Source organism: Oryza brachyantha, chromosome 7, assembly GCF_000231095.2.
Source record: "Oryza brachyantha chromosome 7, ObraRS2, whole genome shotgun sequence".
NCBI lineage: Eukaryota > Viridiplantae > Streptophyta > Magnoliopsida > Poales > Poaceae > Oryza > Oryza brachyantha.
The window spans coordinates 17,877,620-17,891,650 of NC_023169.2; the positions used below are offsets into that span (position 1 = coordinate 17,877,620).

At 39.5% G+C, this 14,031-nt stretch overlaps 2 protein-coding genes across 2 annotated transcripts; one reads left to right on the top strand and one right to left on the bottom strand.

The window, feature by feature from the left end:
- Positions 1-185: 185 nt before the first annotated feature.
- LOC102718856 (UDP-N-acetylglucosamine--dolichyl-phosphate N-acetylglucosaminephosphotransferase) lies at positions 186-5,914 on the bottom strand. Its single transcript, XM_006658860.3, has 11 exons — positions 5,380-5,914; positions 4,373-4,460; positions 4,188-4,279; positions 3,971-4,089; positions 2,835-2,950; positions 2,628-2,755; positions 2,453-2,539; positions 1,904-1,964; positions 1,748-1,788; positions 1,555-1,675; positions 186-837 (listed from the first exon to the last, which is right to left on the bottom strand). The coding sequence occupies exons 1-11, from the start codon at positions 5,757-5,759 to the stop codon at positions 778-780; spliced, it is 1,293 nt and encodes a 430-aa protein (XP_006658923.2). The 5' UTR covers positions 5,760-5,914; the 3' UTR covers positions 186-777.
- LOC102719135 (ubiquitin carboxyl-terminal hydrolase 24) lies at positions 5,758-12,892 on the top strand. The gene is made up of 8 exons (XM_040526340.1): positions 5,758-5,791; positions 7,807-8,153; positions 8,687-9,505; positions 9,612-9,799; positions 10,290-10,531; positions 10,929-11,071; positions 11,957-12,133; positions 12,458-12,892. The coding sequence occupies exons 1-8, from the start codon at positions 5,758-5,760 to the stop codon at positions 12,644-12,646; spliced, it is 2,139 nt and encodes a 712-aa protein (XP_040382274.1). The 3' UTR covers positions 12,647-12,892.
- Positions 12,893-14,031: the final 1,139 nt, after the last annotated feature.

Here is a 14,031-nt window from a genome sequence, read left to right on the forward strand (position 1 = left end):
TTTGATTTGTTTTACGAAGTTTGTGGTGGTCTGAACTCTGAACCGAGGATTTGGAAATATTTACCTGCGAGTTTTCCAAACACCGGAAATCTAAAGGATGGAGGCTTTGAAACGTTTACAAAAAGAGTTCGTGAGAAACGTATGAAATTTATTTGGTCTAGTAATTTTGCACAAAATGGAAATGGATTTCAGATGTAGAGCAAGCAAGATTCGTTGAATAAACTTTATTCTGTATATGGTTGCAACTTACAACTAGGGTCGACAATACCACTGGTTACCGTGGAGTTACGGTAGTAGTAACCACGCAATAACAACACCAAATTCGATAAATAATTTGAACTTTTGATAAATCTTATCCTTTTATTTTTCAGTATATCGACCGCCGTTACCAGTTACTGGGTGGCCAACTGTAAGGTAAACCCTGGTTGCAAAATGTAGATCTTGTTTCGATCACAGGCTTCAAGAACTCTACCATAGCTAAGCCTCACAACAATACACCCAGATCTCCTGTATTGTAGTTGGTACCAAAATAAGTAGGAACAAACTCCAAAGGCCTGAGACAGACTACATGTAAATGCTAAGTCATGACAAAAAAAAACATTGTGGATAGTAGTAATGTGTTCTTGCATCAGCTACTTCTATTTGGAAGCTTTTGGTTTACTGTTAATTTGCTAGCCTACAGATATTTCCGAGAGAAAAAAAAAACAGCTGTCAGGTAATAACAGATTTTGATTGCCTTGGCAACCGAAAAGATGAAGTGTCCTCTTGTCCAGGTGATCATTTGTACCATCCAGTAATCATGTATCTCAGCCAAAAGCAGAACAGGCATGACAAAGCCTGCGAACCATGAAGACATGGGAATTATTACCTCAGATTGCAATCCACACGGTGATAAGTTTATTTATTAATAGAAGATTTTTCAACGTGTGCTGTCTAGAGTAAATTTCACAAAATTACATATAATTTGATAAAACTATCATACAGATTTAAGGGTGTGTATCACAAAGCTACAACTTTTGTAACTTAAAAAGGACTAGTAGTAAAACTCTAACACTTCTAGTTCTATGATAGTTTCATCACTAAATCAATAGTTATGTGATACAAGACCTTAAATTTCTAGTTTTATGAGAAATTATGTATTAAAACTATAGTCTTGTGATACATTACTTAAATCTATAGTTTTATGATAATTTGATCAAAGTACATATAGTTTTGTGAAATTTATATGTTTAACAAGCTAATACATGTGCTATCAAAATAAAAATTGGTAGTAGTTTGAAGGAAATATAGTGGTGGCCACAGAAGAATCAGGGCATGATAAATGGATAGTAATCCAAAGCAATTGTTCCTCCTATTATGTGTTATGCATAGCACAAATTTTAGTTGGAAATGTTTGCACATATTCCTTGCGTACTGACAACTGTGCAAAAACTATGACAAGGTTTAGCCATATCCAAATTATGTTTGCAAATACCAACTAGTTCTGATATCTTCCAAAATGGAAGAAAATGAAATCAGTAGTTTACAGGTATCAGCAATGCATTTTGGTTTTACCTGAAAAATGAGGAGCCTTATGCAAAGGGTCCTCTCTGTGCACCTTCCAAATATCCTAAGGAATATGTTGACCAAGTTACCATCTTTGGTACCCGTCAACAATCCTGTGTGAGGATCAAACCTGTGGGAAGCACATTTTATAATATTTATCAGAAGTTCAAACCATACTTTTCTGAAAATATACTATACATACCTTGGCAATCTGTGCCTTGGGCAGGGAACAAACTTAAACAGCTGTATCAAAGAGAAGCATACATTAAAGTGTGAGCAGACCAAACACCTAATGAACTAAAAGTGACACTATATCAATTGAGATGCAAATAAACAAATGAAATGGATTGTTCCAAACCTGTGGGACTGAGCACAAAAAGTTTAGAACCTCAGGTAGAAAGAAGAGCAATAATGTCTCGCTGTAAATAGAGAAGGGTTTTCAATTAGCTGCAGTTGCTAATCAGTATTGGGTTTGCAAACCATTTGCAGGAGGAGCACATGCTAGAAATATCAAACAGATGCACATAAAAAGTATTGATGGCACACGAGAAGCCTCCATGTCAAGATATTTCTGTCCCACACAGTTAAGACTAGGATATATAAATGATATGAACATGCTGCGCAGGAGGTTCAACAGGCAGCACACTACACATTTCAAAGCTAGATGTGAAATCCAACCAAAGAACCATTTCAACACTAGATGTGAAATCCAACCAACACTCTGCTGGTTGTACTGTGCCCAAACCATGTGTACATGGCTGGAACAAGGATGCACTTCACACAGAATGCAGGCTATTAGTTGCATAACATTCCATACCACAAACAACCAAATCTAGATTAAGCTGGCTAAGTGCCCTTGATTGATATATCATAATGGAACATGTAGGAGATAACTAAGGATGTTTACCTGAAATGACCCAAAATTCCAACCACAGCCAAAGCCATTCCAGCAAAATAGGTATAGGTATCACCAACGAAAACAGATGAAGGATACCTGATATATACACATGCAAAGTTAATTTCTGGAACAAGGCAAAAACTTTTCCTTAAATATAAATGTACTTGTTTCTCATGGTCCATACCAGTTAAATGCGAACAAAGCTAATGAAGTGGTCAAGAAAGGCAGGACAAGATAAATGGAGAACGCATGGGCTTGTTGTGATTCAATGTCCATAGAAGATCCTATGCGCATTACATTATGTATCAAAACCTAAAAAAATGATATACAACATCAGTAGACAAACAGCATTTGAGTTACACAATTCTTGTTGGGAGACATTTGTTCATACCGCAGCAGATATAATAACTGTCTGCCCAACTTCAAGACCATTCAGGCCAGCATGTATATTGATTGAATTTGTGCAAAAGACTGCTAATAGGAGCATAAAGAGCTTGTACAGAGAACCTGCATATTACAGAAAACATGAAGCCAGAGCATTGTATAGCTATTGCTATCAATATAAGAATTAACGTTTAGCGTTAAATTTAGATTGAGCCTTGCATGCAGCAAGCAAACAAGTAAACATGCAAAAGCATATCACAGAAGTGCTGGCTCTAAGTCAAAATCCCTTCTTTCATTCATTTTAACAGTTTTAGGTCACTTGTGGAAGGAACATTTAAAGTGGTTCACTGGAGTATTAAATGCAGATTTCTCTAGCATATTAGCAGCCAGCATCTTATAAAACACAAAATATAGTTGCGAACAAGGATATAATAATAATACTTGTGCTATAAGTAAACATAAGATCAATACAATAACATCCCCTCCACTAATTTGTAAGCCTCTTACAAGTGATATATGAGATCATAAATGTACGAAGCTAAGTTCCCTGTGAAGTAAACCATAGTCCACACACATGTTGACCAGAGTCCCTATTAAGCCCAATGTCTCACAGGAGTACCACTGCCCAACAATAAAGTTTTGAGTTCACTGCCACTGATCTGAGGGAGAGAGTAAAATAGCGCCAGCACTAGCAGACCATACTTATTAACTGTTCCATAGATTCTCATGAAAATATAGTTTTCCCTCAATTTCATATTATAAGACATTTTGGCCCTACCTAGATTCATCCATGGATCAATGAATATGTTATATATATATATATATATATATGTTCATATTTATTAGCATCCATATGAATCCAGGGAGGGGAATAAAATCTTATAACGTGGAATGGAGGTAGTGTGGTACTAAAGCGCATATCCCGTATCACATTCTAAATGATATAATTAAGAGTGTGTCTCTAACTGCATAAGAAAACATTAGGTGTAATTTGACGAGATTTCCACAATTACTTTAAGGACCACATCAATGCCCCCTGCCTTCTAACAATGGTCATTTGTGCTGCAATCAGACTTAAAATATTGTGCAACTAATGGATATTCACCTTCACAAAATTATCTTATTTTGGACTTATCGACATACCTAACTCCAGAACTGCTACTCCAAAATAAGACGTCAGAGGCTTTGGAATGCTGATTGCAGTACCACCAGCATATGCCATCAACAAAGGAAGTGCTGCAATTGTGGGCAGTAGCAGTTTCCTGTTCAACATAGACCATTCCAAAATAATTTTATCATAAACTAAAAGATAGACACCAGTCTTCAAGTAAACTGAAAGGCATTATGAAAAACAACATACACTCTCCATGGAACATCGAGAACATCATCGATAAATCCAAGAAGTATCATAAAGCAGACTGATGCTAATGCTGCATTGTATTCAACAAGCCACTGCAACAAGTGAACAAATGTAACTATAACACATGTTTCAGGTCATAAAGCATGGTTCACGATGCCATTTGTAGTAATTGCCAGTTAACGTACCATGGAGTCTGCTGTGAAGTTGAAATGTTGAAATAGGATAGCAATGACCAAGTACACAATCCCAACAACGATGCCAAGTGCCTCAGGACTGTGAAGAGAGTGAAATGCTTAGACAAGCAATAATACAAACTATCTGTTTATATCCTCATTGGAATCCTGCTAAACTTTTAGATATTTCGAATGAATAGCATAAGTGGGCAATTTTCACGTCTCAAATTTTTCTCTTATATGGTCAGTACAAATCTAGAAGTACGCACACCATTTCCTAAAATCCTACTGGTATGCTCCATGAGCAGGTTAAGAGTGTCTCCTACTGAACTTTTAAAAACCTTGAAGCATATATGCACACTAGCATGCATTAGTAACATGGCCCAAAGGAGGTAGCCACAAGTCACAACTCATCACATAATCAATTTGTAGTACTAGAATAAATTTACTCGGCAACCCAAATGAGATTATCTTCCCAAAGTGCAGTAAATACCGCTGACATTTCAAATTCCAAAAGCACACTAAATCATGTTAACACTTTCCGAATTCCACACCGACAAATTACTATAGATCCTGGTTCTACAAGATAGGATTGAGTGACACCAGATAACTATTCACGTACGAAGTATGCAAGATGGGTCAGCTTCCACAGCAACAATTACCAACATACAAACGCATCGGTCGGGGAATTTCCAATTTGAGCCGTCATGCAAAGTATCAAAGTTAGAACCCAAATCAAGGTAATGTAGTACTGTACGCTCTGTGATTATGAAGTCTAATCCCCAACGCATTGACTCCAATTGAGATAAATCACTCCTAGTAACAGTAGCTCGCTATGAGCGACAACAACTATCCATAGCAAGTTCACAAAGTCAATCCTCGTCCCTGATGCTTCCAATAGTAGATCCTCAACAATGACCCCTAAATCCTAACGCCAAACGCTCAAAGCAGGTAAAATCTAGGGAAATCGCATTTGAGCTAAATGCATACTGCTAACCTAACCGTAATTGGTGACTTACACTCTGATCTCGCCCATGGGCAAGCCGCGCTTGTTGATGTCCTTCCCCCACATCCCGCGGCGGAGGAGGTAGCGGGCGGCGACGGGGACGAGGCGGAGCACGACGAGGAAGCCGCAGAGGCTCATGGCCCCGCAGATGAGGATGGATCGCCGCAGGGCGGCGTCCAGCGGGTAGTGCACGAAGGCGAGGTACGAGAAGGGCGCGAGGAAGGCCACCATCGCCGCAGCGGCTACGCGCAAGTTCGGCGGCCGGAGCACCAGCTCATTATCCGCGGCCTCCGCCGCAGCAGCAGCAGCGGCCGGCCTCGGCCGCGGCGGCGCATCAGCGGCTGCCCCCGCCCCCGCTCCCGCCGCCGCCGCGGGCCTGCGGCGGACGTCCATGGTGGTTCTGGCGGAGCGGCTCCGGCGAGTCGGTTGGTTCGGGACCTCGAGGTGGGCGGCGGCGTTCGGTCGCCGGCGATGGGGTCGGGCCGTCGGGGAGTTCGGAGAGAGACTTTATAGCCGCCGCCGTGTTGTGACGTGGCGGCCTGCCATTGGCTGCGGTCACGTGTTCGGCGCCCACTGGAGGAATCTTGCGTGGAATCGAAGGGCTCGGGCTCGGCACATGCGATCTGGGCCGTCCAGTTGACATCCAACGACGCGAATTTTCCCTCGGTTCCAATGCGACCGGCCGTACTGGGCTACCTGCTTTGGCATTGCTACCCATTTCTAAGAATTATTCGGAATTGTTAAGTTTCTATTTTTTTCAGCTTGAAATTATTATAATCCAGATTATTATGAGTAAGCGGAAAGGAATAGACAACTTATTGAAGTAGTTTATTATAATCTAAAATCCAGGTTATTATAATCTAATAAGCTCATTTAGGTGAGTTTTTTCTAGACTATTGGGTGAAAAATTACCCAACATGCCACACACTCCCTCTTTAGACTTACAAATTCAATAATCTAGGCTCTAATAATTTATAAGAAATAATTCATAGCTTATTCTACTACAGATTATAACAATCTATAGTAATCCGACTCAATAATCTAGATTATAATAATCTCAAACCGAAAGAAACAGGGCCTAACCCTGTTGTCTCGAAAAAAGAATTATGAGCTTTGTACCACAAAAGCTACTATTACATTCGTTTTTATATTATAAGACTTCCTAGGTTTGTCTAGATTTATCCATATATTAATGTATATATTTTGTATATATGTCTGAATTCGTTAGCATGTATAATCTAAACAATGATAGTCTTATGATATAAAACAGAGTGAATATCAATTTAGATTATCTACTCTGTGTCTCTGTCCGAGACTCCGAGCATGATGAAAAAAATAAGTAGCGTTGTTCTTAGTTATTCTACTTTTGTTCTCATAAATATGTGTTTTTAGAGTTAGTGATGTAAATAGACTACACAAGTTCAACTATAAAGTTAACTATTTTAAAAAGAATATGTGAATGATAACCTAAGAGCATCCCTAACCGCTCTTCTGTCTCATCCTCTACAGGGGATAAAAGATAAAAGTAGAGTTCCAACAGAACATCTATCACATTCTTTTATTTTTAGATGTCATCTATATTAGGAGAGAAACTATTCTCTCTTTATTCTCCAAAGAGATATGGAGAATGTTATATATGGATGATCTGCTGGTGCTGGAGTAAAAAAGATATGAATGATGAAGCTGTTTTAAATGATCATACAAATAAAGATATGGATGACCAAATTTAGATTAGCTGTTGAGGATGCTCTAATGAGATGATTAGAGGCTTTCACAGTTCCACGGTTTGTTTTACATGTGATGGTGTTTATTATTAGGAAAATTGCAAAAAATAAAATATTACTTAAAGTTTTTGGTAATAAATCAAATAATTAATAATATATTTTAAAAAAATAAGATAGATGATCAGACTCACACGTTAATAGTGCGAAATAAAAAAGGAGAGAGTAGTACCATTGTTTAGGGACGATCTGAAACACGGTATCAACATGAGGGATCAAAATAGACTTAGGTCGCGTTTGGGAGACCTAAGTTAACTTAACCTTGTTTTTTTTTGCGCGCACGCCTTCTAATCTGTTAAACGGTGTATTTCTTTTAAAAAAATTCTATAGAAAAGTTATCTAAAAAATCATATTAATTTATTTTATATTTTTTAATAATTATTAGTTAATTAATCATGTACTCTATTGATACGTTTTTGCGCCGTAACTAATCCACCCACCCCTTCTACGGAACATGGCCTTATTATTATTACAAAAGCAAAAGCGGCCCTTATCCATCATAGACGCTACTCGGCCCGGTTTCCAGCCCCTGAAGGCCAAACTCAAACTCAACTTGGACTCTAGAATCCCAGAGTCCGCCCACCACACGTACGCGGCTCAGGCCCACGAGAACGCACGCACGCGACCCGACCCGACCCGCGGCACTACATAATGGGCAGGAAGCCGCAGCCGCCGGCTCCGTCCAAGGCCGCCGCCTCCCTCCCTCCTCCGCGCGGACGCCAAGCCACCCAAACCCACGCCGAATCCGCCCCCAAACCCTACGCCTCCGCCTCCGCATCCGCCGCCGACGGGCTCGAGCCCCGGGCCCCGCCGCTGCCGCCGACCTTTCCTACCACCTCTCGGTAGCGCGCCGCGCGGTCGGTGTCGCCGCGGCCGTACGTACCCCCCGGCCGCGGAGTTTGATGTCTCCCCCCTGCCGACGCCAGCAGCAGTGTCCCCGGCGCGCAAGGGCTCCGTTGTCTTCCCCGCGCGCTTAGGCGAGATGAGCGGCGGCGGCGGCGATCAGGTATAGGGCACCCCCCCCCCCCCCCCCGGGGGGTCTGTTTCCTTCTTCCTGCGCATTGGAGTGGCGGTGGTTATAGCGTGGTTGGGGTTTGCTCTGGCGCTCTGTACTGCGTGTTAATGAGGCCGTGCGGTTGCTGGTTGTGTGTGTGTGTGTGGGGGGGGGGGGGGTTGCGTGTGAATTGGATGTTGTTTCTGGGGATTTACTGTGTGCTAGAACTGCTCTGATTGTGATGCTTCAACGTGTGTGTGTGAATCATTCATCATTGTACCTGTTGTGGCACTAGATTAACGCCAGTTTTTAGGGGTTTTGTGGGGGATGTTGTTGCTTTGAAGGTATAAATGGAGTATGTGAGAGGAAACTGTAGTTCATTTGAATTTGGATCAAGTATACCAATGCAGGTCCTTCTGCTTAGCTTCATATTTAGGGCTTCAGATTCTGATTTTGTGATTTATGAGTTGTTTCGGACGTTCACACAAGTTATGGCCTTTGTGTTTCTGATTTCCTCATCATATGTAGTTGCTTGTGTCGTGCAGATACTTATATTTGGGAGCTTCACAGAGGCCGAAACCAAGTTGTTGCATGGGCAACCTAATGCAAACAAAGCACCGGAACTAGCTGAGATTCAGTTTGGGTCACTGAATTTCTCAGCTCTAAGTTTACATACAACAACGAATTCGGCCACTCAAGGTGATGTTTATACTGCAAAATTAGTTGATGGCCAGAACAAAATCGTTACAAAGGATAATGCATGCAGTAGCAAAAAGGAAACTGTAGCATCTACCTTACCGAATGGCAAGCCAGTGCTATTCAATGGATTTCCCACTGCCACTGCCAATGTTTCTCCTGACAATCGTGTCATTGAGAATAATCAGAAGGCTGGAGCCGCAGTTGCCTCGGGCGTGCCTGCCATAAATGTCAGCAGCTCAGCACCACTTCCAGTGCCGGAGGTGGGCCATGATGGGATCGCACGCAATCAAAGCGGCAGTTTAGTCCCAGGAATAACTGAAAATGGAGGGCCAGCTGTTCATAAACCTACTATTACAGCCCAAGTGGATGTGGTTGTTATGAGCTTAAATAAAAAGGACTTTCAGAACAAGCCCTTGCCTCTACCTGGTTCGGAGAATACAGTAAATAATGGAGGGTCAGCTGTTGATACACCTACTATTCCAGCTCAAGTGGGTGATGTTGTGACAAGCTTAGGTAAAAAGGACTTTCGGAACAAGCCATTGCTTCCACATGGTTTGAAGAATACAGGCAATATATGCTTCCTGAATGCGTCCTTGCAGGCACTGCTCTCATGCTGGCCTTTTGTTCAGCTTTTACAAGACCTGAGGAGTCGGAATATACCTAAGGTGCAATTTAAACAATATTGTGTGACATGATGTTCTGTCTCTGCATATTTCAGACTAGTTTTTTTTTATTTTCTGATTTATGATTTTATCTGTTTCTTGATTTTAGGCTGGTTACCCAACAGTGAGTGCATTTCTTGAGCTAATCTCTCAATTTGATGTGTTTGATGATTCAAATATGAAGAAAGATGATAAGTTTGCTACAATAGCGGCAAAGTCAGTTAATCCTTCAATGTTTGATCCTGTTCTGAGAAATTTTACTCCAGATGTGCCTGCGGGAACATCTGCAAGGCCAAGGTAAATACTTGTTGATGTTTTTAAATTATTAATGCTGATGACCTGATGTTTGGTTGTTCTCAGTGTGAATTGAGGATATCGGTAACTTCAGTACCATGGATGGCAGTGCATACTGTCTAGTGTTACCTGACCCTCCTGGTACTATCATATATTTTATTCATTCTTACTTAGGGGCCATTTTAAAATTCAATGTCCTATTTTTGCTCAATGATTACAAGCATGATTACACAGTGTCTTTTGAACCTCAACAATGTCTTATTTTGGCTTGTTTACCATTATGAAATTTCTTAATTATGAAGTTCATTCAAACAAAGTAGTTTGCTGCATCGCATCTTGTTGGGGCGTTTGGCATGCTGTTCTCTCTCTCTTTCTTTTTTTGGGTGTGACATCACTTCTTTGTGTTGCTGTAAATGTCCAGTTTTAAGTGTTTTACATCCCTTGCTGTAGTTTACTCTTGTTACAGTTTATATTATTCTATGTACCTATGCAGGCAAGAAGATGCCCAAGAATTCTTAAGTTTTGCCATGGATAGAATGCATGATGAACTTGTGAAGCTTAATGGCAACGGCTCAAATTCAAAGGAGGGTATGATTGTTTCTTCAAATGATGACGACACTTGGGAGACTGTTGGGAAGAAAAATAAGTCAGCAATATTGAGAACCCAGAGTTTTGTTCCCTCTGAGTTAACTGCTATTTTTGGAGGTCAGCTACAAAGCAGTGTGAAAGCTGCAGGTAAAATTCTTTTGCTGAGAAAAAGTACACTATCTTTGAATCTTTGATGTCCTTGCTTTCCATGTGGTCGTTACTTTTATAGGTTCTGTCTGACATGGTTGCCCTGTAACTCTATGAATGTGCTTATGGTTGAGATTTACTTGAAGAAGATTCTGTAATAATGTCCATTTCTCCTTAAGAATTCATTTCCCTTCCTTACCATAATCACACGTTATTGTCCTTGTTTATACCTTGATGGGCTGTTTTATTGACATTCTTCTAATAACATATGTCCCTTACTGATTATGAAATCATGACTAGCAGTCATGAGTCATAACTCATAAGGTAGGTCAATTTGTTCAGTCATTTGCCCTGCTTTGCTTGGCTGCATTCTGATGGATTATACTTGTATCTGCAGGTAACAAAGCCTCAGTCACTGTTCAGCCTTTTCGGCTGATCCATCTTGATATATTTCCAGATGCTGTTCATACACTTGATGATGCACTTCGTCTGTTTGCTGCTCCTGAGTCTTTGGAAGGATACAGAACAGCTGCTGGAAAGGTAGTTTGTTGAAATTTGCTTTATTGTTTGGTTCTAAACTCCTAATTATACTAGCACATTGCTCGTGCGTTGCAACGAGATTTAATTTTTGAAAAATACCATAACATGTCATTAACATTATTTTTTTTGTATATGTCATATTTTAATTGTTACATATGTTTGTTATTAACATATGAGTCTATTAATCTCACGGTTCTTTTCTTCTCATAATAAGTAGAGTTAGTGGAAACGGTTAATACGTAGAATCCGCCATTATTTTTTATTTTAAAAATAGTGTATAGATAAAAAAGGGAGTTGGTGGTGGTGGTGGCAGATTCACAAGCCACCACCATTAGCAATATTTATAGTAGTATAGATCACCACTCAAATGATTTGTGTATTGTTTATATTCTATTGGGTTTTTACATGCCATGAACAGTCCATTTTTCAGTGAGTTGAACATCAATCTCGTGTAAACAAAACTCAATAAACTGCTTATGTAGTCCTCTGTCAGTATTCTGTTAAATATGTTATAAGTTATTAGGTTACTTCCCCCATTCCAAAATATAGCTACCTTTAGAATAGCGCTAAGTCAACATTTTAAACTTTGACAGTTAATAACAAAAACAAATCAAAGAGATCTATCATGTATAAGAATGATGTTACTAGATTTATCACTAAACAAAGTATCATAATATGCAACTCCTTTTATTTAAAAAAACATATTTTATAGATTTTATTGGTCAAGGTAACATCTCAAGACCATGTCAAGATCTAAAGGTAGCTAACTAGCTTTGATGCTTTCTTCTGTTACTACTATCTTTGATGCTTTCTTCTTTCATATGGAACATGCAACTGTTATTTATTGTAATCAGTTAAAATTACAATGGGCACTTGATCTTGCAGGCTGGGTTGGTGACAGCTAGAAAATCAGACAAGATACACTCACTTTCAAAGATAATGATACTACACTTGAAGAGATTCAGTTATGGAAATTATGGGTGTACAAAACTCTTCAAGCCACTTTCTTTCCCACTTGAGCTGGTTCTTAGTCGTGAACTGCTGAGTTCACCCTCATCAGAGGTGATAATGCAACTGCTATGGTTATACATACATTTCCTCCTAAAGTTTTGTGCTACCTTTCATTGGTTTCATCCTGTCATTTTCATCTCACAGTGGGAACCATGTCCCAATTATTGTGTTATTGCACATGCAGTTGGCTTATTATCTCTTTAAGCATGTATTGTTCATGCCCCCATTATGGAATCGTGATCATTTCATTATTTTAGTGCATTCCAGATAAAGTGATGCTTCTTCAAATAGATAATATGGATGTACCAAATTACCAATTGTTTATTGATTGCACTTGGATGAGATGATCTAACAACTTGCTTTCATCACTTGCAGAGTAGGAGATATGAGCTTGTTGCAACCATCACGCATCATGGGAAAAACCCGTCCAGGGGCCATTACAGTGCTGATGCAAAATCTGCCAGTGGGGTGTGGCTTCGATTCGATGATGATAAGGTCACACCTGTCGATGTGAACATGGTCTTACACGACCAAGCGTACGTCCTGTTCTACAAACAAGTATAAGTGTGGGGGTATTGCTACGGAGTCGATTAGTGCATCCTCTTATTGCTTGAACAGCCTGATATACTAACTATATCTTCCAGTTAATGTAGCTGCTTTATAACTGAGAATCTTGTGTCAAGTGCCTGGTTTCCTGCGTTTTATTTATATGCTTGATCACATAGGGGGATTTTTGTTCAGGCCATTGTTGAGGTTTTGTAAAATGGAAATGCTTATCTTGGTAACGACCATTAAAGTAATCATGTGATGGCGTTACTCATGTGGTCTTGTTAGCTCCAATTGATCATGCTTTTACGATTTGTTACATTAATTAAACGCCTTTGATGATCAATGCCGAGACATGGCATGCTATTTCCTAGGGATCTATCTTCTTTGCGCTGGTCGTAACCAGGGTATTATCGGTTAACTACAAACCGGTATATGTTTTTTGTTTGGATAAATTTTGACTGATTTTGATTAAATTTACTGTTTGACTTTCAAATTTGTTAAACATCATTTGGTATTTCAACCGTGAAACTGATCGGTTTTTGTTGGCTTTGCGGACATTGTTCTGTTAGCTAGTGGCTTCGTCTTCTGGACCGCACATGTTGATCAAACGGTTTCGGAGTGGCATGGATCTAATTTTAGAATACTGCATCGATTTTATGAATAGTGACAATTGATAAGGATTAGACAGACCGCAGCCATTGATAGCCTCCAACTTATGATCCTACTCTGCTGGTGTTATTTGTTCAAAGAAGCCTGAAGTCTGAAACTGAAAACCAACCTGAAGAACAGAGAGCAATTACACCTAATTGACCTGCTAATTGTATATCAGTGAGTATCTTCATGAACTTAATGGAATCTCTGAAATCAATTTGAATTGAAGCTGGCATCTGCCTGTTAATACACTACACATAACAAAAATGCTGGATCAATCTATGTAAGCATGAAGAAATCAATCTGAAGCTGTACATGTGATCCTGTCTAGTGTAGCATTTAAGGGAGAAAAAGCTGGAGAATGAAGAGATCAACCTGAAACTGTACCTGTGATACCATCTAGCATTTTGTAAGGAAGAAAACACTGGAGTTGGAGCACGAAGAAATCAATCTGAAGTTGTTCCGGTCTCCTCTCTCCGTCCCAAAATAAACTATTTTTTTTACTTTTTATCTATAATTTTTTATTCTTCGTCTTATTTAAAAATTTTTTGCGATTGATATTTTTGTTTTTATTAGATGATAAATCATGAATAATACTTTATGCTTGATTTTCTTTAATTTTTTAAATTTTTTTTAAATAAGACGAATGATCAAACGTTGGACACGGAAACAAAGAATTGGTTTTTTTAGGAAGAGGGAGTAGCATTTAACTAATTAACTGTTGGTTGCGTTGATACGTTCCTTTGTAG